General features: G+C 41.7%; 3 protein-coding genes across 3 annotated transcripts in view; 2 read left to right on the forward strand and 1 right to left on the reverse strand.

The window, feature by feature from the left end:
• gsg1l2b (gsg1-like 2b) overlaps nt 1-7,789 on the forward strand; it is an 11,428-nt gene extending 3,639 nt beyond the window's left edge. The window contains exons 3-4 of the mRNA XM_019864440.1: nt 6,938-7,051; nt 7,221-7,789. Of these exons, the coding sequence (XP_019719999.1) occupies nt 6,938-7,051; nt 7,221-7,521 (415 nt within the window). The 3' untranslated portion in view covers nt 7,522-7,789. The remainder of the gene's footprint in view (nt 1-6,937; nt 7,052-7,220) is intronic.
• A 309-nt stretch (nt 7,790-8,098) lies between these two features.
• LOC109512597 (germ cell-specific gene 1-like protein) lies at nt 8,099-9,601 on the forward strand. The gene is made up of 2 exons (XM_019864439.1): nt 8,099-8,263; nt 8,433-9,601. Exons 1-2 carry the CDS (start codon nt 8,109-8,111, stop codon nt 8,731-8,733), a joined length of 456 nt encoding a protein of 151 aa, XP_019719998.1. The 5' UTR covers nt 8,099-8,108; the 3' UTR covers nt 8,734-9,601.
• Nucleotides 9,602-11,853: 2,252 nt separating this feature from the next.
• Nucleotides 11,854-24,095, reverse strand: part of hs3st3l (heparan sulfate (glucosamine) 3-O-sulfotransferase 3-like) — a 21,917-nt gene continuing 9,675 nt past the window's right edge. The window contains exons 2-3 of the mRNA XM_019864438.1: nt 13,671-13,900; nt 11,854-12,488 (exon numbers count right to left, since the gene is read on the reverse strand). Coding sequence (XP_019719997.1) covers nt 12,100-12,488; nt 13,671-13,900 — 619 coding nt within the window. The 3' untranslated portion in view covers nt 11,854-12,099. The remainder of the gene's footprint in view (nt 12,489-13,670; nt 13,901-24,095) is intronic.

A 24,095-nucleotide genomic window follows, 5' to 3' on the forward strand; every position in this document is an offset into this window, starting at 1 on the left:
GTTTTTAGGGCAACACGGTGGTCAACTGGTTAGCGCGTCAACCCCAGAGTGCAGAGGTGCAGGGTTCGATTCAGGCTCCGGCCTCCCTGTGTGGAGTTTGCATGTTCTCCCCGTGCCTGTGTGGGTTTTCTCCGGGTATTCCTGTTTCCTCCCACATTCCAAAAACATGCATGGCAGGATAATGGAACACTCTAAATTGACAGCTGGGATAGGCTCCAGCCCCCCCGCGACCCTTGTGAGGATGAAGCAGATCGGAAAATGGATGAATGTTTTTTTGTTTTTTTTTAAAGTGCATATATTTATAGCCGATACAAAAGCCTACTAAATTATTGTGGGGAAAAAAAAATACTGAAGTCAATCTTCAAGACACTTCTATTCGGCAACCAAGCTTATTATTGAGGCCAGTTAAAGCCGTCTGAGATCTCTTACCACTTTTCATGTCAGCCACCACCTCTCTTGGTGAAGGAATTAATGATGACCTTCTCTCTAATCCACTGTGTGAAAATGATGCTGACCACCAGGCTGGGTGCAGGGAAAGATAGTCTGCTTGGCCGCAACGACTTTCTCGACATGATTGACTTCCCCGCTACTTAAGACCCATCGGCTAAATAATTGAGCCTCTGCTCACTCTTCAGTCCACATTGAAGAACTGTAATTGAATGTATACGCTTTGTGTCCATTTAATTACAGATGCACTATAGTGCTCCCAAGGTTGAAACTTAGCAACTTCATTCTATTGGGGTTTGACTCAACAAACTGTTTGGAAAGAAAATCTTTATATGTCCAGTTTGACGTCATACTATAAATCAAAGAGTACATGGACAGTGCACACGTACTAAGTACCGTATTTTCCGCACTATAAGGTGCTTCGGAGTATAAGGCGCACCTTTGATGAATGGACTATTTTAAAAGTGTTTTCAGATATAAGGCACACTGCATTATAAGGCACATAGAATAGAAGCTACAATTGTGGCTGCGGTTGCGTGATGCATCCACTAGATGGAGCTCCGCTAAAGAATACAATACAATACAGCTTTATTTTTTTAGCACTTTCACGACCGCTGCCGCGCTAACAAACGCTTTACAGAACATTTAAAATACTACATTCAATTAATCAGAATATTGAATCATAAAAATAAGAGGCCTCGGATTATAAGGCGCAGTCGGCTTTTGGCAAAATTGAATGCTTTTAGGTGTGCCTTATAGTGCGGAAAATACGATAAATTAAAATAAAACAACATTTTACAATGCCAGAACACTACAAATTGAATTGAATTGTAAGCGACTTGTGTTTTGTTAAAATCAATTTAAATGAAATAAAGAAATGACTTGGAATAGGAGCCCACTCATGTGCTGCAACACTTCTCACCTTCTTGCCGTCTTGTTCTTGTTGCACAACTCTTGTTTTTTGTTTTTTTTTTTGTGACAAATTAACTCACAGCTGATCTGTATCAAAGGCTATTATGCAATCCCCTCTGAGCTCAATTTTCTCCTGCTTAAAAAAAAACGTTAAAGGAAAAACAAGAAAACAGAGAGAAACAGAAGTTTGCACTGGTGGCACGTCTAATGCCTTTGAGAAACATAACGCTTATTTCACACAAATGAGCCCTACTGCGCGCACACACACACACACACACACACACACACAAAAGATAATTAATGTTTCCGAATAGACTTCTGTGGATTCAAAAAGTCCCTTCCAAATTTGCCGTTTTTTCAGCCACCATGTGTTTATCTCACATTGGAATCAATTTCACTCTCAACAACTTTTTAATGTCTCTTTTTTAAAACCCCAAATCATATTTTTCATCCATGACGCAAGACAGCTATTTAATATTGTTATTGTCATTATATTTCAGTCTGCTTTACCTGCAGGGGATGTTTAACTTGAGTGAAGCGATTTGTTTTGAGTAATACAGCTCCAAAAAACAAAAACAAAAACAAAAAAAATGAGCTGAATCACTTATAAACATGCTTGGAGCCCTAAAGTTACCTTTCTATTGAAGGTTGCATTGGATGATGCTGTTTTTCCTTTCCATCATATAGTGTGACCACTGAAACCCATACAAGATGTGTCTGGAAACTTCCAGACAGTTGTCATAAAAGATAGATTTCATACCCAGCAAAAAAAAAAAAAAAAAAAAATACATTAACAGCAAAGGCTTAGACAGTTTTGCAACAATAACATAAAAAAAAAAGTCCTGATTTGGTCATTTTGATCTTTTCATTTATTTATTCAAATGAATAAGTTTAGAGTGATGGTTTTGGAGATGTGATGAGTTTTTCCAACGTTGGCCATTTATGTAATGGTGGCTTTCTGTGAGATATGAATTCTTATGATTTTTTTTTTTCTGTCTCAACGTTTTGGTCGTCAGATAAAATGACATCCGACTGCATCAACAACATCTGTTCAAAACATTTATGTGCATCCAAAGTCGTCTTTGTTCGTTTTATTCATGAGGGTAATTATCTCTTGTCTTATGAGTCTTCAAGCATCTTCTGGCTGCAATTGAACACGCTGGTTTGATAAAGAAAAATGGCATAAAATGTGTTTTCTTTGTTTGCCTAACAGGGTATGATCGAAACCGGTAAACAACTGATTGAACAGGTGTGGAAATGTTCATTTGCATTTCTATGCTTGCTCTATTTTATTTCTGACCAAATCAATCCAAAATAAAAGCCTCCATTGGGTTGGTGTTGTTTATCTCAATCGTACCTGAAACTTTATAGCCACTGTGCGCGTTTTATGTGACTTTAATAATTGGAAAGGAGAACTTCGAGTTGTCTTGGGTCTGTGGTTTTTATAGGTAAGCTAGGACACAAAAAAACAAAACAAAACTGAAGTTCAGCCCCCTTTATGGCTCACCTCTCCAAGCTCATCATCAAATCTGCTTGTTAAATGTTTCAACATGGGAATCTAAGTTTTTTTTTTTTTTTTGTCTTGTTTTTTTTTAACAGGATGAATTTATTGAAAGTGGTTCTGGTAGTCACTACAGTACACAAGATTACTTTTTCCACCGGCTGTTAATCATCCATGGTTATAATAAAGGGAGTACGAACAGGGTGAGAGTGTGCAAGGACAATACGGAGCTCTGTTTTTACTGCCTGGCGATGCACTTGTGATGTGGCTGAGGAGCTTTACTAGCACTATAAAAACAGCACTTTCTTTTAGGGTTTAACTGTCTGTATGGCGAGTATGAGGAAGAAAGATAAAAGTTACACTTTACGGACAAATGTATGAGGACACTGCTCGCATTTTAAGGAGAGAATACTGAACTGATGTTGCACAAGAGATAGGGTCTGGCTCACTGTCTCCATTCGCTCGCTTGTGTTTGATTGGGAGTTGAGGTCACGGCTTTCAATTTCTTCCACACCAAACTCATCCAACTACATGTTTATGGACCCCACTTCAAGCAGGAGGGTAGTTAAAATTTACAGCAAACATAACTCACACGCTCACTGATCATCAGGCGTGAGTTCAGTCACCACCAAGCCCGGAGTAGCAATTTGGGCATGGCGATTTCCCGGTGGGCAGGGCTGCTGCATGCGCTGTTCAGGGTGACGATTCTAGAACATACCGCACGTTAATTTCCTCCAGCCCACAGATCTGATTTCAAATATAAATATAAAGTACATTTACGATATTTAAAGGAAGGATTCATTATTCTTAACATGTGGCTTGATTGCTAGTACCGTATTTTCCACACTATAAGGTGCTTCGGAGTATAAGGCGCACCTTCAATGAATTTTAAAACTGTTTCCATTTATAGGGTGCACCGCATTATAAGGTGCATGAGATAGAAGCTACAATAGTGTCAGAACATTTAAAATACTGCGTCAACAAAAAAATCTGAACATTGATCATGTATAAGGAGCATCGGATTATAAGGTGCGCTGTCGGCTTTTGAGAAAATTGAATGCTTTTAGGTACCCCTCATAGTTCAGGGATGAGTTTAACTTTGTAAAAGACATAAGAGCTGAAAAATAGACCTCTCGATTAATATATTTCACTTTTATGGCAACATTTTCAAAACACAGATACAACCATGTTGGATCGAATGACACGTGACGTGTGCAATTTACTGCTGGACAATAGACACATATTAGACAAAGAGGGGAATAAAGAAAAACACTGTTGTAATGCATAGCAAGAATTATGTCCATAAAGCGAGCGGTATACCCGCTTGTAAATGAAGCTGCTGAGACACCGGAACAAAGCAGCACTCTGATCTTCATGCGCGTAAGGTCGGAGGACATTACAGCAGTGTCCATGCATGTGTATAGTGAACGACATGGCAGACGGACTGCTGTCTGCTTTGCCCTTACTGGTCCACTCGTTCTCTTTGATTTTGTGCCATCAAAAGACCATGGACTGCTGCATCTTTCACATCAAAAGTGGAATTTCACTCGGTTGTCTTATTTCACGGTATTGCCTGGAAACGATATGACCTCATTCTTTCAATATGAATGCTTTAGTTGCGACGTAGCTGTGTGCATATAAAATTGTGTGGTCTAGTCCAAAAGTGACACACGTGAAAATTATCTTGTGACTTGTATGAGAGTAAAGACTGCCAAATTTTTCTTCATAGATGATGCAAAAAAAACACACTGAAGGTCTGGTTACCTTTTGGTGTTGCACCAGTGGGGCATTTCTGCATTATAGTGCCTGTGAATGAAGCACTGAATGCACCTACCATCACTTAAAAGTTACTCTGTACCTTCAACAGGCCGAGCTGGTCTTGGCTCTCAGGTGTACGGAATGCTCCGGACAGAATTGAATTCCACAAACATAGGCCCAGACAAGAGATTTATATATATATATATATATATACTGTATTTATATTTACAAAGAACACAAATCTATGAGACAAAATGTCAAGCACTTGGACACGGAGTCGTGAGCAAGGCTAATAATCCGACAGCAAGTTGTGGGTGTAGCTTGGCTTTTAAAGCAGACAGGTAACGAGGCCAGATTCGAGGCAGGTGCAACTTGTAAGGGAACGCCCACTCTCCAGCTGTAGACTTAGAAAACCAAGCAAACAAGGCAGGATCATGACATTATCAGGATTTGAGAAATCTGTTGTGGGGACAATTCGTATGTAAATTAGATTATCGTAAACATGGCCACTCAACAGTAACACCACAAGAATGTACCAACACAATGATTTTACAGCTCATATTTTACATTGTGTTAACAACCTACTGCTGCCGTAAAGGGAGCTCGCAAAACCACATCGATCCTTAATTACGAGACTCGTGACAACCAGGTGCTGCGGAACCCTCGTTCACGGCATCATGTTGTCACATTAATCAAATTCAAACAGAAGGGCCATACCATCAGGTGTGTAGGTTTAAAATTGTTTCAAGAGGATCGTTTGCGTACAAAAGGGTGGAACCTCATTGGGGCCTGAAAGTTCCACTTGAGTGAATGTGTCAAGACAAGGATCTCAAATTTATAACACTCAATCTGACACAAAGCTGTCTGATAATATCACGTGTGTGCACTTAAGTGGATTGTTGGATAAAATGTGCCGTTTTTCCTTTCCGCTTCATTTTGTCCACGTCAGGCACCAACCCAAGATCTGGCTCATGAATTTGAGATGAATGTATGAATACATACATTTCTGTGAGATAAATCCCCCGGCGGCTCGTGTTTGGGCGGAAAATGACTCTGAAACACGTGCACACATTCACAGTGTTGATTACTTATTATTATTATTCTCATTATTTTACAGTGTTGCATAAGCCTCAGGCTGTTCCTAACAATACAGTTATGGAACTTGGAATGGAAATGATGTAGTTCATTTCAGTCTACACTGTTCCAAATTACCAACATAACAACTAGAAATGCCATTTGGGGTGGAGGGGGGCGGGGCGGATGCTAGATGCTGACTGCGGAAAATGTAATGATGTGGAGTTATCATGAAATTAAATCATGTGGAATGACATTGGAAGGCATTCAAATATATGATGTGATACAGAACGATACTGAATGATATCGGTGAAAAATGTGCAATATGTTGAAAAATGTGGATTGATATTTAACAATATTGAATGATGTGGAAGAATAATGTAAAATTTGGACTGATGCTGAATCATATGGAACGATCTTGAAAGAGGAAATGTCGAGGAACGACACTGAATGATATCAACTGATGTGGAATTATACTGGTGAAACATGTACAATATGTTGATGAAACATTTGAAATTGTTTTTGAATGTTCGCAATTGCGAAAACATTGAGAAACGGTCATGGTAGAGGACCTATGGTAGACCAAACAAAATGTCTGAACAAAAACCACTTGCAGGGGTACAGTGGAAAAACTAAATCAAAAACATAAACAAAAGGCCTGAAAACCACAAGAACCCAAAGTAACAAACAAACAAAACAAAAACCTTTAACAGGAACATAAACAACATGACAGAAACACAACAATCTAACAAAGACTGACAGAACGCAGGAAACTAAATACAAGCAAACTGACTGACTGACTGAACAAGGAACACCTGAACAAGATCCAAAGCGTTGAGGGAGCTGATTGGTTGACACAAAGGGACCCGGATGACAACAAGTGGCCACAAAACCAAACGAGGAAGACCAAAGCACACGACGAAACAAAATCAAAACGTATTCTAATCAAACAGAATCATGACAGAATCATTCTCAAAGTGAAGCGATTGAGGAGAACTTAAAGAATTTCAAACGGAAATGATGAGAAGGTTGTTGAATGTGTCATTTGGAATGAATGGGGATTTTTTTTTTTTTAATCGAAAATGTGGAATTGTCACTCAAATATATGTTACATCACGACCTCAAAATAATCTGCTTGGTTAGTAGACTGAACGATAGGCTGACTCCACTGTTTCATATAATGTTATACTGACCCCAAGTGGTGATGCCGCAGAAGTGCATCATTTCTTTTCTACGTGTGTTCACAGGCCTGCTGGGGATGGTGGCCCACATGATGTTCACCACAGCCTTCCAGCTGACTGTCAGTCTGGGCCCCGAAGACTGGAAACCTCAGACATGGGACTACAGTTGGTCATACATGTGAGTCTACACATGTGCATACTTCTTACGTGCAATGTTCTGGTTTGAAAGGGCAGCACAAGTGCACGGCTGTTTTTCAGCGCCGTTTCTTTCGAATTAGTTGGAACTGTATTCTGAAGGATTTCAATGTCCCGTATTTGTGACATTTAAATTACGCTCCTCTCTTTAGATTAGCGTGGAGTTCCTTCACAGCGTGCATGGCGTCCTCCGTCACGACCATCAACCGCTACACCAAAACCATCCTGGAGTTCAAGCACAAGCGAAGGAACATTGAGAAGAACTTAAAGATCAAGCAGAAGCTGTTGGAGCTGGACGCTCCCGAGCAGGTGTGGGACATGTACATCAGCTCGGTGCCAAGTACTGCAGAGGAGCTGCTGGACCTTTCGTCCAACGGCCGCAAACTCTCCAACACCTCCATCTTCTTGGACCTCAACGACCTGCCGGGCCAGCAGGGGGAAGAATACTGCTAGAGGAGCTATTAATTGATCAAACGTCATTATGTCATGGGTTTTAATTACTGGGGAGGGGGCGGGGGGGTACTAACAAAAAAGTAAAATGTGTTCTTGCAGATGAACCCTTTCAGGGACAGCGGTTACTACAGTGGACAGTTTATCGTGTTATCAGGTTACAGGGTGCATTAAATGGTCAACATAAGAACTGATTGTTTTAGTTCCCTGGCCTGTAAATTGCTACATACATTTGTTCAGTTAAATCAGATCTAAGATAGAGTCTCAAATAGTTTCCCCCAAACGAGGAAGACCAAAGCACACGACGAAACAAAATCAAAACGTATTCTAATCAAACAGAATCATGACAGAATCATTCTCAAAGTGAAGCGATTGAGGAGAACTTAAAGAATTTCAAACGGAAATGATGAGAAGGTTGTTGAATGTGTCATTTGGAATGAATGGGGATTTTTTTTTTTTTAATCGAAAATGTGGAATTGTCACTCAAATATATGTTACATCACGACCTCAAAATAATCTGCTTGGTTAGTAGACTGAACGATAGGCTGACTCCACTGTTTCATATAATGTTATACTGACCCCAAGTGGTGATGCCGCAGAAGTGCATCATTTCTTTTCTACGTGTGTTCACAGGCCTGCTGGGGATGGTGGCCCACATGATGTTCACCACAGCCTTCCAGCTGACTGTCAGTCTGGGCCCCGAAGACTGGAAACCTCAGACATGGGACTACAGTTGGTCATACATGTGAGTCTACACATGTGCATACTTCTTACGTGCAATGTTCTGGTTTGAAAGGGCAGCACAAGTGCACGGCTGTTTTTCAGCGCCGTTTCTTTCGAATTAGTTGGAACTGTATTCTGAAGGATTTCAATGTCCCGTATTTGTGACATTTAAATTACGCTCCTCTCTTTAGATTAGCGTGGAGTTCCTTCACAGCGTGCATGGCGTCCTCCGTCACGACCATCAACCGCTACACCAAAACCATCCTGGAGTTCAAGCACAAGCGAAGGAACATTGAGAAGAACTTAAAGATCAAGCAGAAGCTGTTGGAGCTGGACGCTCCCGAGCAGGTGTGGGACATGTACATCAGCTCGGTGCCAAGTACTGCAGAGGAGCTGCTGGACCTTTCGTCCAACGGCCGCAAACTCTCCAACACCTCCATCTTCTTGGACCTCAACGACCTGCCGGGCCAGCAGGGGGAAGAATACTGCTAGAGGAGCTATTAATTGATCAAACGTCATTATGTCATGGGTTTTAATTACTGGGGAGGGGGCGGGGGGGTACTAACAAAAAAGTAAAATGTGTTCTTGCAGATGAACCCTTTCAGGGACAGCGGTTACTACAGTGGACAGTTTATCGTGTTATCAGGTTACAGGGTGCATTAAATGGTCAACATAAGAACTGATTGTTTTAGTTCCCCGCCCTGTAAATTGCTACATGCACTTGTTCAGTGAAATCAGATCTAAGATAGAGTCTCAAATAGTTTCCCTTCACAAATCTTGTAATGGTCACTTCTGATGATGTCAGAGATTCATTACCTCCACCAATGAGACTTTGATCATAATCCATGTGCATTTAATATTTTGGAAAGTTTTTGTATTGGGTCTTATTATACAGTATTGTATCATGAGTGGGCACAAAAAATACATTCTTGAAAAGTTTATTTATTTATTTAAATTGAATGAAAAAGTGCCGAATCTTTGTGACTGCACTAAGATGAGATCTGGAGAAAATGGAGCTTGGGTCTTGTAGAATAATTTCTGTACAGCCTTCATAAGAGTGTAAATGTGTATATTAAAAAAAAATGTAGACTACAGTGGTCGCAGAAGTCTCGACAGGCTATGCTGAGTGCCTTGGCTCGCTATAGGATGCTTTCCATCAAACAATGACTGTCGTAGACACTCACACGATTGATGGCAACGCTATTTCGTTCTCTAGTAACAACTGTGCCAACTGCCAAATGTGATCAGTTGAAGGGTTGCATTCTGTGTGACCCGATCATGTATCTCGATGTTGTGTTACTATATAAATGTACACATTTAAAAAACACAACCAAGTTATTTAAATGTATTTGAAAGAGTATGCCGTGTGTCATTCGTTCATTTAATTGACAAATGTGGAACTTTCTTACGTCATGGTTGGAATCGAAATTCGATTTTATTATTTTTGTAGCACTTTTGTGTCGTTTCCTTTGGATACATTTTGTAGGGGGGTTTTGTTTGTTTTTTGTGATACAGTATAGGTTGGAAGGCAGATTCAATTTGAAGTGTTTACCATTTTGGCCACAAGAGGGCATCACAGTCAGCAGTTGTGATTTATTGTAACCTGTTGAAATAACAAAATGGGGGGGGGCTCGTTTATAGAGCCCATTCCAACGTAGGCGACGTGAATTCAAATCACTTCTAGGTCGTAAAAAGTATCTGTTGCATCTTTGTTTTTATTTTTAAATATATCAACATACGGTGCAACAGAGCAACTTATTGAAATTAATAGGGTTACATTTGCAAAGAAATCAAGCGCTGCAGAGAGACTTGCAAGCAGCAGATGGGGGGGAGGGAGGAGGGCATCTTTGTGAGACCACTTGGCCTTCTCACTCCCTCAAATGTGCCGACCCGAGCCACAGCACGCACACGCGTACAGTCCGGCACGTGCCGAGGGGCCAAGTGATTCCCATCACTTCCACCAACTCCATCCATTTAGCCACATTCATTATTTAAGAATACAAAACCACTCAGACAAATGCGAGCTCATTTAAAGATTCTCTCGCTCACCGCACTCCGACGTTTGCCACATAAAATATGCATCTCTTTTTCGGGAACAATACTTGGATGATGTCACTCAGTAGACAGGCCTATGCGTTGATCGACTTGGTGAGGATTAAGGACTAACATAAAAAGCAGTTGTGTGTTTTTAATCCTCTTTAAAGTGTCAGATGTGCTCAAAGGGACCAACACAGGAACCGACACACATAATGATATCTCCACTGACAATTTGAGTCTCCAAGCCAGAGGTGCTGTCGTAGTAGACCTACCAAGACTGACTGGTGAGGCAGCAAGTCCTCCAGACGGCAAAAATATAAAATGAGAGTGAGAGTAGCATTAAAAAAAAACTATAAAATAGGCTTATCTGGTAACTATGTTGCATTTGCAAAATCTCCAGGTCGCGTTCCGATGAGCTGTTGATCATTTTCCTCATAATCACAAATCTGTGCCTCAGCCTAACTCGGTGTTGACCACACGTTAAGATTTGAGATCAGAAATACTGAACGTTTATAATGTTTCGGCTTCGACCACATTACGTGATAATCGTTCAGGATAAATCTTTCAGATATCTCTGATAATGGGATATTTGCTGACTTTAATTGGATGTGGAAAATTGGCCACAAATTACACCCAATTATCGATCGGTATGTACCTCGCTTAAGATACTTCAGACATTTGTGTTGCAACCTGTTCCAGCAAAGGTGTTCAAGGGCTTCTGTGGAAGAACGGAAACACCTTTTCACTTCCTCTAAGTGTTCGAATATTTTAGTCGATATAAGCCACTTTTCCGGCGGACCCGGTGGTCTAGTGGTTAGCGCGTCGACCTCACAGTGCAGAGGTACAAGGTTCAATTCCAGCTCCGGCCTCCCTGTGTGGAGTTTGCATGTTCTCCCTGGGCCTGTGTGGGTTTTCTCCAGGCATTCCGGTTTCCTCCCACATCCCAAAAACGTGCATGGCAGGCTGATTGAACACTCAAAATTGTCCCAAGGTGTGAGTGTGAGTGCGGATGGTTGTTTGTTTGTATGTGCCCGCAATTGGCTGGCAACTGGTTCAGTATTTCCCCCACCTACTGCCCAAAGACGACTGGGATAGGCTCCAGCACCCCCCGCGACCCTTGTGAGGATAAGCGGATCGAAAAATGGATGGATAAGCCACTTTTCCACATGCCTTGTTTTGAGACATTCAGTTTTCCACTTCAAAATAGTACCACTGCAGGTATCTGGAAAGTAAACTAAAATAAAATAAAGCACTTTGATCAGGGCTCCTGTATATTAGCGATGAGAAATAAAGCTTCAAAATTGATTCATGAACGAGTTGTTTTATATTATTTATTTATTTTGACCCTTAGATAGAACAAAATAAAGCTGTTCAAGAAATTTCAAGTCAGTGTGCTTTCAGCAAAATGTTGAACAGAGAGTGCCATCTACAGGAGTCAAAGAAATACAACAACTGGTTCATGAAGTAAATTTGAAGCTTCATTTTCCCATAACTGCACCGCAGTATTTACTTTTCGGTGTGTGGTTGTGAAATGAGACAAATTGTCCTCAAGGGAAGAATGAGAAGCAACAGGAAAACATAAGTGTGCATTTATTTTTGTCATTTCTCGTCATGTATCATGGATACTCAGTGTGCTTGGAACCCCGGCTGAATAGCTACCGTACAACAAATACAGCTTGTTTTGTCAATAGAAGTGTTGCGGAGAGAAGACTAAGTTCCGTACAGTGGAAAAGGAGCATTGGTGTATATTCATGGGTTTCAGAGAAAATGTTTCTCAATTAATGAATGATTACTGTGCTAACAAAATACTAATTGACATTTTCACTGCCATCCAAAGTCCTGCCCCGCCATCTGGTAGAAATGCTGGTTATGAGGCTTGTAAAAATCCCTCAGTTTCTGCATCACTTCCGGGTCGATCGAAGCATGCGTCCGCCCTTTGGTCTTCCCCAGGCAGTGGGGTTTACTGCTCCCCTCGGGTTTCTTCAGGCAAGGGAAGCCTTTTGTTTTGTTGAAGTAGAAGTGTTTGTCTGTTACAATCCTCTGGAGACCCAGAAAGTCCTGGACTTTCCCCACTTCCCCAGCTGGATCAGTGATGAGACTTTCACCGCTGACCAGATGCATTTGACTCCGGGGGAACCAGGCCAGCCACCGCTCCATGTGCTGGGCGTACAGGCCGATCCATAGAGGGCTCCACTGAGCATCAATCAGGCCTGAAACAGAGATGCAGTACAGGACTGAAAATGAACATTGCCAATGACACCAAGAACTGTCAATGTATTTGGTTTTGTCGAAGGAGAAGAGTGCTTCTCCGCCGCACGCATGCATCAGCACTGATTTTGATGGGGGGAATGTCGGCGCTATTGACTGTCGCCACTTGACAGCCCCTTGTGTTTTTTGCTCCTGTAATGGACAGCATTTTTCACAGCCCTGTTTTGCTCAGCAGAGATGTCTGCACTGTTGGACAATCTGTGTTGGTGGGGCTGGATGGATGGATGCTGAAGCGCGTGGAGCGAGGATGCGTATTTGGAACTGAGAGATGGCACTTGAAATTGAAGCGGATTTAAATGGGACAGGAGAAGTGAACCAATGTCTTTTTTCACCAGTGGATGCTACAGCTTCTTGTTTACTTTCAAACTTAGCTTGTAGCAGACGTGTGGGACGTCATGCACGTCTTGAGCATGACGTCTCTGATCCACTGGTGAAAGGAAACTTTCATCTACAACTGCTTCCAACAACAAGGCATATGCAGGAATAGTGGTTACGATTGCATGACTGTCCATGTCTTTTGTTCTGTTGTGCTGTATTACCGTATTTTGTTATTTTATGTTCACCGTTCTGTAAAGTGCTTTGTCACAGTTGCAGCTCTTGTGAAAGCACAATAATACTGCATCAGCAATTATGTATTGTATTGTATTGTAGGCAAGCTACTTGTACATACAAGGAATAAGTAATGTTATAGAAAGGACAGACAATTCAAATAATTTGTCACCCATTATAAAAATAGCTATTAGACACAGCCCTGTACATCAGCAGACTGGCTCTTATCATTTTTTCTAATCATATCACAAGTCTACCCCTCTATTGGATGCATAATGCAACCGAAGCCGCTATTGTCGCTTCTATTCTATGCGCCTTGTGGTGCGCCCTATATAAGAAAACAGTTTTAAAATAGACCATTCATTGAAGATGCACCTTATTACTCCAAAGTGCCTTATAGTGCGGAAAATACGATATATGATTATAAAATAAGTTATTCACACATTGATGATGCAGGACAAAACTGAGTTGGGGTTCAGTGCCTTGAACAAGGACAGTTCGACTTGGTCACGATGGAGAAACTACCACTGCGCCAAAACTTAAGTTTGGTTGAGGCTGAGCTATTAGAGTCTCACCTGTGGTACGGTTCTTGAAGGCGAGGCTCTCAAAAGAAGGGATGTCAGGTGTCTTGGAGATGATCTGCGTGTAGTCGGATATAGCTCGGGTCACCGGGTCCCGCACGACCACGATCAGTTTCACCTCTTGTGACATCGCGTGGACTCTCGCTGGTGTTTCCACGGTAACAAAGTAGCGCGGTGTCTTCTCCATTACGATCTGGCCATTCAGCGCTTTGGGCATCATACTCCTGCAAAGAAGATTAGACTATGTTGTGACGAGAGTCGCCAAGTCAAGTGCTGCCTAAATAAGATTTATTCCATGTAATCGTTTATCGTTCTTGTCAAATTGTTTTGCTAAAACCAAAAATGTTTGTCTAAACACTGATCTTTATGTGCTGATTATTTAAGACAAAGCCAAACAATCTACTCTCCCTTGATCTTTGCTGTATTTCGACAGGCACGTTCAATTCTTGGGTCTGACGCAAATGAATGTCTTACTGAAAGTGTCAATTGGCAATGATCCTGAACTAACATTGGGAACAGTAACCACACAAACGTGGATGGTATATTTGACTGGATGTCAAACTATGCGCTTGTCTGTAGTCAAGCTAGAAGGCCAGCAGATGGGACTCATTTCGAGAGAAATGACTCAAGAGGCCCCACAGGACCAGACGGAGACATCTGCCGCCACACCTGCCACGCACACCTGACCGCCTGACCAAGCAGCATCATACACTGAATCAGCATGTCTTATTGTACTGTAGCTCTTTTGAAACGATGATGAATGTGCTTAGTTGTATAGCAATGCCCTTGATGTCAGTTATTGACAAAGCTCTATAATTATCCGACATGATCGATTGCATTTTGCCTATTGCCCATGGCCGGAGTGTTATTGGATTCCTTTTATTGAGCTAGAACCTGAAGACACAACTGGAAAAAAAATGCCCGTGATAACAAGGAAGTCATTTACGCAGGATTTGTCATCAATGGGGAGAAAGAAAAAAAAAATGGTGTTCCTCAGGGATTTAACTATGAACATCTAAATTCCACACAGGCAGGAACATTTATTTATATTAGTTGCTCATGAGTTTATTATAACAATCTGGCCTGGAAAAATGTTGTGTGACAAGAAAACAAAATAAACATGCTGCAAATATTAAATACATATGTGATAGAGAAAATGCGGTGTTATTTTTAGCCAATCTTCTATTACCAGAGACACAGTCATGAGTAACTGAAGATTTATATACCCCGAAAGTAGAAGAAGGACACATGAGGGACACGAATAGATATGGATGTTCCGTCGTGCCACTCTTATCGGCAAAGGTTTCATATGTGCTGGTAACTAAAGAAGCCATCAATAGTGTCACCTCCCCAAGCTGTTTATGAATCTGACATACACACCCACACACACAGTGAATACATTTCATCGGATCAGAATGAGACACGCAGACTGCAGACTTCCTTTGTCCTCTCGGTAGCCTGAGCAGCAGGAGCCTTACAGTCTGCACGCACTCACGGATACTTGATGTATACAGATTTTCAAATCACGCAGTCAGCTATTTTTCAAGCAAACTTCTGTTTTCTGTGATTTCTTTTACTGAAAATACACATCCTAATGTTTGGCTATCAGACGCTGGACCCTGGTGTGTACGAATTCATGTTTGTGTGCTTTGCGAGAGTGTTTTGAGCGTTGGGTGACGGATGCAGGAATGATGGCTGCAGATACAAAAACATCCCCATTAGCAATCTGTCGGTGAATAGCCAGAAGCCAAGAGCAGCCCCTCCCGCCGTCGCCTCCACCATGTCATTACCTTAACACAAAGACTAATTAGTGCCCTCAAGAACACGTTAAAAAAAGATGATGTGTCATTTTATCAGGATTTCCCAGACAGACTGATCGACTGACAAAAATCCTGTAACCATGAACAGAGAGGCATTGTTTCTCAATGATTTTTTTTTTTTTTTTTGCTTCGTCCACCCCCCCCCCCACCCACACACCCCCCTCCACCTCTTATAGTTTCATTTGTCTCTAAAAAAACGTTGTACGGGCACCTCTGCAGAGGAGCTAACCTGCACACACTCTGACAATGACAGTGCCACTGCCACCTACTGTAGTGGATTATTATTCATCAGTAGCAAATAATAGGACAATTATATTCCATCATTATTTACACTGTGATTCGTAGTCTACTTCGAAAACGTGTCTGGATCCAGATGATTTTATTTCATGCAACGATTGACGGAGTAAGATTGAGTTCATTCAACAAACCATTTTTTTCAGTGTACCAAAACAAGTAGAAAATAAAAAGTGCTACATTTTTGAAATGTGACAGAAAGTACTGAGGGTCCAACTGGAGTGTGCAGCTCATCAACTACAGTAACAGCTAGTCAGAAGAGAGGGAGGAAAAAAAAAACAACTCAAATGAAGTCGAATTATTGATACGTGTGTGCCTCGTTCCACTTGGATTGGATGAGCGTTTGTCTCAAAATGGAAAATCGGAACCTTTCTATTCATGCGTTGGGTTGCCTGAAACGGAGGCCTGAACTACTGCCCCTCTCATTTCTTTCAATGGGACCACTGTGGCGTTGTGATGCTCAGTGAGACATGATGCAGTCCTCTTCCAATCATAAGAATGGACTCAAACCATGATTGTGCAGTTCAATTATTGGTTGTTGTGATAAAATACAAAGTGATGGCACCCATTAGAAGAGTTCAGGTTGACTGGATTTGCATCTACCATATTTTCCGCACTATAAAGTGCACCTAAAAGCATTCAATTTTCCCAAAAGTCAACAGTGCGCCCTATAATCCGATACGCCTTATATATGGTGTCACAGTCTCTTTATATTCCCCATTGAATTGTTTCCCTGTTAGTGTTCCCATTCCATCCAGTGGTAATTATTAGCAGGAACCAATTGTAACGTAAAAGGGTTCTGCCTGACACTAATTGACATGTGCAGTCACCAACACACACTCCAACAGACAATTACTTTGTGAGTCCTGCGCAGCCATTATGAAACAAATAAAGTTAACTACTGACTAAACGAAGGATGAAGGAGACAAGCTAAAGCTAGCAAGCTAAATATCCAGAGAAAGACTTCTCTTTGTGGATGTGTGTCCATGAGCTTTGTGTGCCTCAATTGTCTTCATAACTTTTGTCTTTCATTTATTGTTTTGTAATGCCCTTTGTATTTATATGTTTCACGTCCGTGTTTGTGACCAGTTCTCACAGGTTGCCAAGGTATAAACTCCATATTTGATGTAGCGTCATGCTACATCCTGAAGGAGCTACAAATGGATCAATATTCTGATTTCTTGGACGTAGTATTTAAAAATATTGTAAAGCACTTTGTTACAGCTGCAGCGATTGTGAAGGCTCTAAATAAATAAATCTGGATAGCATTGCATTGTATTCCCCTTAGCGTAGCTCCATTTAGTGGATGCATAGTGCAGCCGCAGCCACTATTGTCACTTCTATTCTGTGTGCCTTATTTTGCATTGCGTGCAACACAGTATATGAAAGCAGTTTTAAAATAGGCCATTCATTGGAGGTGCGCCTACTAATCCGAAGCGCCTTATAGTGCAGGAAATACGGTATTTGGCATAAGTGCAGACAGGTTTTAGGAGTTGGTTGAGGAGACTGCACCCCTCATTATATGGAGAGGAAAAGGGGAGAACTGCCTGGGAGATGGTTGGAACTGAGAGGGTTTATTTTGCAATTCATGAGAAAGTTTTTCTGCAATATCTTGAATTATTTTTTTTCTGCTTCTGAAAAGTTGCCATCCATGTTTAAATCATCTTAACCACATCATTGATTTGGATTTCAAACATGTAACTCGCCTATGTCCTTTTCAAATTTGTCTTTGATGCGAATTTCAAATAAATCATTTGGATAGTATTATTTCTTCTCCGGAAGAGAATCAACTGCTATGACTGTTATGTAACAACAGAACAGTGGGAAGGTGTATTTTCCTATAAGAAGGTTGAGAAGTGATTTTCTTTTATTTCATTTTCATGTTGTAGTATTTATAAAAAAAAAGATCAGGTCAAAGTGACCCAGTCAAAATTCCCTCAAACCTATTTTTACAAATTTACACCGTTTTTTTTCTCCTTTGTAACAACCAGCTGGTAACATGTAACAGAGAAATTCCTGATAAAAGCAATCTGTCTTTTAACGGACTTAATTGGCACTTTGAACGAAAGATCAAACATCCGATATGATGAACACGGGGATTAGCCAGCAGTTTATCATAAAGCCTCTGTTTGCCTTTGAGGAAGCTCTCTTTAGTTAGCAATTTCGCAATACTTCACCGACACTCCCCGGTGGGTTGATACGCGAGACTCGCCAAAGCCGCTGGCTATTGATCTTTTCGTAGGGGGGCTTAGAGTAACTATGTTGCCCACTAGGACGATGGTGTGATTGACACAAGGAGGTGTGAATACGAGGCGACGGAGAATTAGACTGTGGATAATAATGCAGCAGTGGGTCTCAGCTGGGAACAAGAGTGGCAGGTGGAAAAAGGGGATGTCAGGACCCTCTAGAGCCCCATCAGTAGCATGCTGTGTCATGCAGTGTGTGTTCGCAAATGTGAAATGTTCCCCAGCTGGAAGATGCAGCAATGTATTGTGGGTATTAGACTTTGCTGGATCAGATATGTCAACATTTACGTATTTTGTGATCCAAGGAGAGAAAAAGGGCATTGGCTGCGTTATTTATGGGACAAATTTGAGTGTGTGAAAATGAGTCTGTATGCATGACTGTGTTATGAGGAGGCCTCTCATCGCCTCTGTATGGGGGACCATTAGAGGGGTCGGTCTATTGTGGCTGTGCCCTGTCCACTTCCAAGAGAAATCCATCATAGAGGTGCCCAGGGTCTCGAGGGACGGTCTTAATGAGAGCCGAGCTGCCCCACCCGTCTGGGCCCTCGTGACGATCGCCTCCAAAACAGATCCTGGACCAACCACACCTGAACCCCAGTTAATCACAAAATAAACAAAAGCACAGGCCGAAAGCCAAATCAGTCGGTTTATAAGAGCACCGTGTTTTTTTTTGGAGTGCTTTAAATTGGAAAACTTGAGTCAGCATTCATCTCTTACATTATGTTTTGTACCCACCCACTGAATCATGCAGAACATCGACTGTTGCGACGGGCATTCTTCTTTGATTTGCATGGCAATTACATGCCATTGTAGGAACACAAAAACACAAGTATCACCATGCGCTGTGTCACGGTGGCACAAAGCCACCGACGGCCTCCCTTAATGAGTGCATTATGAATTGCAGATGGATCAGGATCATTGGAGCAGATGATTTGGCAAAGAATGAGTCATTTTTCATCATGGGATGATCTTGATGACATGCGTTTCAGAGTCTCGGAAACATGTAGACCCAGGGTACACCCTGAAATGGTGGCCAGGCGATCTAATATTCATTTTGCATTTATTTCACCCTTTGAGGGACAGTGGTTACGACAGTGGGCAGCGTATCATGTTATCAGGTTACAGGGTGCACGAAAGGGTTAACGTGTTCAGATCCCGAGTAGTGCTCTGGATGAGCTGCAGCTGTTTGATGCTCTTTTGAGGGAGTCCGTGCCAGAAGACAATTTCTACAATCAAGTCTGCTGGAGACAAAAGCATGGGCATTTCATCCTGGAACACCTTATTGGCGAGAATCCGTCTCTGCATTCAACACATTATTCCAGAACTCCTCTCTTCCAAGCTTCGTCACCTCAGCGGTTCTCCTGCCAGTGGATCCACAGCATCAGGGCGCAGCAGGTGTAATAAGGCTGGAGAAACAACATCACACAGTCATTGTCCTCATCAATGTGTATCTTGACAGGAAGTGGAGCAGCTGGCAGCCAACACAACTTGGTGCAGGACACGTTCAAGACTCAAGAGATGATTACGGACTTCATGAAACGTCCTACTGCACGGCTGCTTGTCCAAAAGCCCTGCGTCAACTATCAAGACCTTCAAGTCCTTGGCTCTTCAGGTCTCTCAGGGCCAACATCAACCCCAATCCTGAAAAAGGCCTATCTGAGGATGTACTTCCTGCTAGTGGCGGGTCAAAATTTACCGAGGCTTTGAAGCTTGTGTCCAGCAATCCGGGATGGAATTTCTGAAGTACATATGGACATCATCTTATCCCTTTCATACACCAATAATGATAACATGTATGATAAGCGGTGGGCGAGTGGTTAGTGTGTTGACCTCACAGTGCAGAGGTACCGGGTTCGATTCTAGCTCCGGCCTTCCTGTGTGTTAGTTTGCATGTTCTCCTCGTGCCTGTGTGGGTTTTCTCTGGGTACTCCGGTTACCTCCCACATTCCAAAAACATGTTCTTGTTCATTTTGTTTGACATTGAGACTGCATGAAAACAACCTCCCAAGCTTTGTCAGTCCGCCGCGGTCAATAACATTGACAAATTTGAGTGAACCGCGAGAAATGAAAAAAAAATATGTACAAGCAGACTGTCTGGAGGGCAAAAGTGTCTCCAGTCTATGATAGAATCTGAAGAAATCAGCCTTTACACACAAATGCACACACGCGCGCGCGCGCATGTGATGCTAGCCCTTATCACATTCTCTGGGGTGAAACAGAGGTCGGTCCAGATGTGCGAAGTTGCACTAACAGTAGTCAACCTTCAACCTCAAGTCCAGCCGATCTTTGTATCTCTCCTCCCTGCAATTTATCTCCCACTCCATTCACTTCTGCCCGGAATCCATCAGCAAACCAAACAAACATCAAGAGTCAAATGTGAATTTTCAACCGAGCAATTTTTAATGGAGGCTTTTGGAGCGACTGGGGGTTGGAAGAGCTGCGTGTAACATGACCCCTTGTGTTTGAGATAATCCCGCTGCAGGATAAAGCTTCCTGCTAATTGTAAGAGAAGCTGAGCTGACCAATGTAAAGCTCTCTAATGCTGGAGTCAACCCAAGGTCAGGGAGAGGAGGTAGAGGTATCGATCCCACGCAACACACTACTCAGGAAACTTCGAGGCCATCTCAGGGTTTATCATGCTGCTTTCCTTGATCCAATCTCCCTTCAAATACCATTACTGCATCTATCTTTTGGAATTCTGATCTCAATGGCCCCTGTGAAGCTAAAGGCTGCTTCAGGGCGGGTCTGATGAAGATTTAGCCGATCCCACTGCCCATTTGCATCGCTGTGATTGGTGGTTCTAAAGTACAGATATACAAGTGTAGTAATTCAGTTCAAAAGTGAAATTGATCTAAAAGTGAATTACGCACAGAGCGAAGTTATTTTATGGATATGAATTTGATTATTAGAATTTACAGAGAATAAAACCCCCACATTTACCATCTCAAGAAGTTTGAATATTACATAACAAGCATCCATCCATCCATTTTCCATGAATTTGATTGTTAGAATTTACAGAGAATGAAAACCCCCACATTTACCATCTCAAGAAGTTCGAATATTACATAACAAGCATCCATCCATCCATTTTCGAATCCGGTTATCCTCACAAGGGTCGCTGGGTGTGCTGGACCCTATCCCAGCATGCCTTTGGGCAGTAGGTGGGGGACACCCTGAACAGGTTGCAAATGTGTTCACACTTAGGGACAATTTAAAGTGTTCCATTAATTAGGTGGGGGACACCCTGAACGGGTTGCAAGCCAATTGCAGGGCACACATAGATGAACAACCAAATGCGTTCACACTTAGGGACAATTTAAAGTGTTCCATTAACCTGCCTTGAGTGTTTTTGGAATGTGGGAGGAAACTAGAGTACCCGGAGAAAAGCCACGCAGGCCTCAGGAAGAACATGCAAACTCCATACAGGAAGGCCAGAGCCGGAATCGAACCCTGCACCTCTGCACTGTGAGGCCAGCGTCCTAACCAGTCGACCACTGTGCCTCCACAACAATCAATGAAAATTAATTCAAACCGAAATTAGGTCAGGATTCTTTTGGAAAGTATCAATATGACACTTTCACATTTTGAGTTGAACCACGGAAACTCATTGAAAGAAAAAGCATTTATTTTCCAGAATATTCACACTTATTGAGATGCATCTGTAATATCGAAATCAAATAGCGATAAAATGGCATAATTAAATCGCACCACAAAATGGTATCATACCCATCACAGACAAGTTTTGTCAATGTGACACATGTACTACTTGGTGGAAACTGGCTTACAAATTCGGGTTTTTCTCTTATGTTTGAATACAATCTGTTCTTGAACATTGTTCGGCTTTTAAAACTGAAGAGAAACAAACATTACTTGCAACACAGTGTGGACAGAGGAAAGGTGAAGTCACACTCGGCCCCGGACAACTATCTGCACAACAAACGAATTAACTCAACATATAAAAAGTTTAAATGACAAAAACGTCACTTTAACAAAGAAACAGAAAACAATGTGGGCTCAGAACAACTAAGGGGACTATTTGAACACATGACGCAACAATGTAAGAAAAACAAAATGATGTACTAATGAACCACAGTGCATTCCTCGGAGCTCTGCCTCAAGCTATGGCGGGAAGCAGGAGCCACAGTGCGCTGTTGCCTCATTTCCGTCATAATTTAATCAACTTTATGTTTCACTCCGTGACGCATATGTATCATCCTACTTCCTGGCCCCACGAAAAGTAACAATTCTATTCCCTTCTTTTGACCCCCTTGTTCTGTGTGTACTCTCGGTGTGCAGTATTTGTTAATGAAGTAGTGTGAGCACATCATTAACTCCCATTGTATGCTGACCTGAAGTCAGAGGTCAATTGACAGCGCTGACAGCGATGTCAAGTGCCTTGACATGCCGTGAGCCCCATCTGGCCCGCAGGGATAGGTGACAATCTGGTGTGACACTCACAATCACCTGATGTGACATTTTCCAAACACACAGAAAGGCTGAAATAAAGGCAACAGTGCTAATGTGCTTTTTTTTTTTTTTAAAGAATACTTCTCTAATCTACGTCACTATTTACATTCTATAGCATTGCGGTTACTGACTCAAAAAAAAAAGCACAGTGCTGTAAAGAGTTACAAAACATTTTTGAAAAGCATTTTGGCAAATGTGTGTTTTTTTTCTTTGTTTATTTTTTAAGTATGCAATCAGCCGGTACAATTATTTGCGACCAGTTCATCGCAATCGACCTATTGGCTACCTCTGCCTTAAATGGTCAAAAATCGTTTTGGCAAAGCTCCCCACTTGAAAACAGGCACATGTGGCAATGTTCTAATCATTATATTGAGATTGATTGCTCTTGACGCGGTTCACTGACAAAAAAAATAATAATAATAAAATGCGATCACGACAGACAGTTGTCTTCTGAAATGACACATGCTGACGCTGACTTTCTCCTCACTTCAAAAAGTACAGTGAAATTTCGATTGAATGGTAATCGGGTACCTGCAGGTTGAAACGGTGCATGAATGAGCACACAGGTGCAAGACGTGACAAGAAAGCATGGTGGGATCATAAAAATTCTCCGGGTTGGAGAATAAATGTCACTTCAAACTGTAGGCTCAATTTTCATAGCCGGCGAATGCAGAAATGCTGGCGTCTCCTGATTTTTATGCCGGTGCAAGCCTCGCTGCGCCTGTCTAGGTGTTTGCACATCAACAATCAGTGGTAGAGTTTTTGATTTTTCATTGTTCGTTTTTTTTTTGATCGCATTTTGACTTTTGTTTTTTAAACTCAGTTCGTTTTAATTAGTTTTTAGAGCAGCCTTGTTAGTTTTTATTGTTTTTATATATAGTATTTGTCGACTGCAAGAGTAAAAAAAAAGGGGGTCACTAAGTATTGAGTAGTAAACTAAATTAAACTACAATTCTTAAATGACTGTTCATTCCGTCACTGGAAAATTGCTAATCTTTGCCCAGCCTAGCTGCCAAATCATGGGCAAAGAAACTCGATGTGGGAGAAGTTTTTGCGGGAACTAGCTCCACTATTACAACACAATCCATCAAAATTCCAAATGACACATTTTCCCAAACAGGAAGCTCACAAACGTATACTTTCCATGTCCACCGTTGTTTATTCGGATACTAGGTGGAAAAACTTGACATGCCTTATAGTGTGTGTGTGTGTGTGTGTGTGTGTGTGTGTGTGTGTGTGTGTGTGTGTGTGTGTTGCGTGTGTGTGTGTGTATCAAGTTAGGCTGCCGCTGACATCATTGAGCCAATGCCAATATTGAGCCTCAGCAATATACGGTAAGCTGGTTAGCATTTCATGACACAGTCCAGATTTGGCTACAGTTTTAATCTGCCATATTGGGATCATATTTATGGGGGCTTTATGTGTACTCATTGTGCAATATGCACAATTTTTTAAAGAAGCAGAAGCCATCAATGTGAGATTCCGCTTTGAGGTAATATTTACTTTCTCAGAGGCAATATTTAGTTTACTCAAAATGAAAGGAGTGACAGATCCACTGCCCCCCCCCCCCCCCCTTTTTTTTTTTTTGTGGG

This window comes from Hippocampus comes, unplaced genomic scaffold, assembly GCF_001891065.2.
Source record: "Hippocampus comes isolate QL1 unplaced genomic scaffold, H_comes_QL1_v1.1 scaffold267, whole genome shotgun sequence".
NCBI lineage: Eukaryota > Metazoa > Chordata > Actinopteri > Syngnathiformes > Syngnathidae > Hippocampus > Hippocampus comes.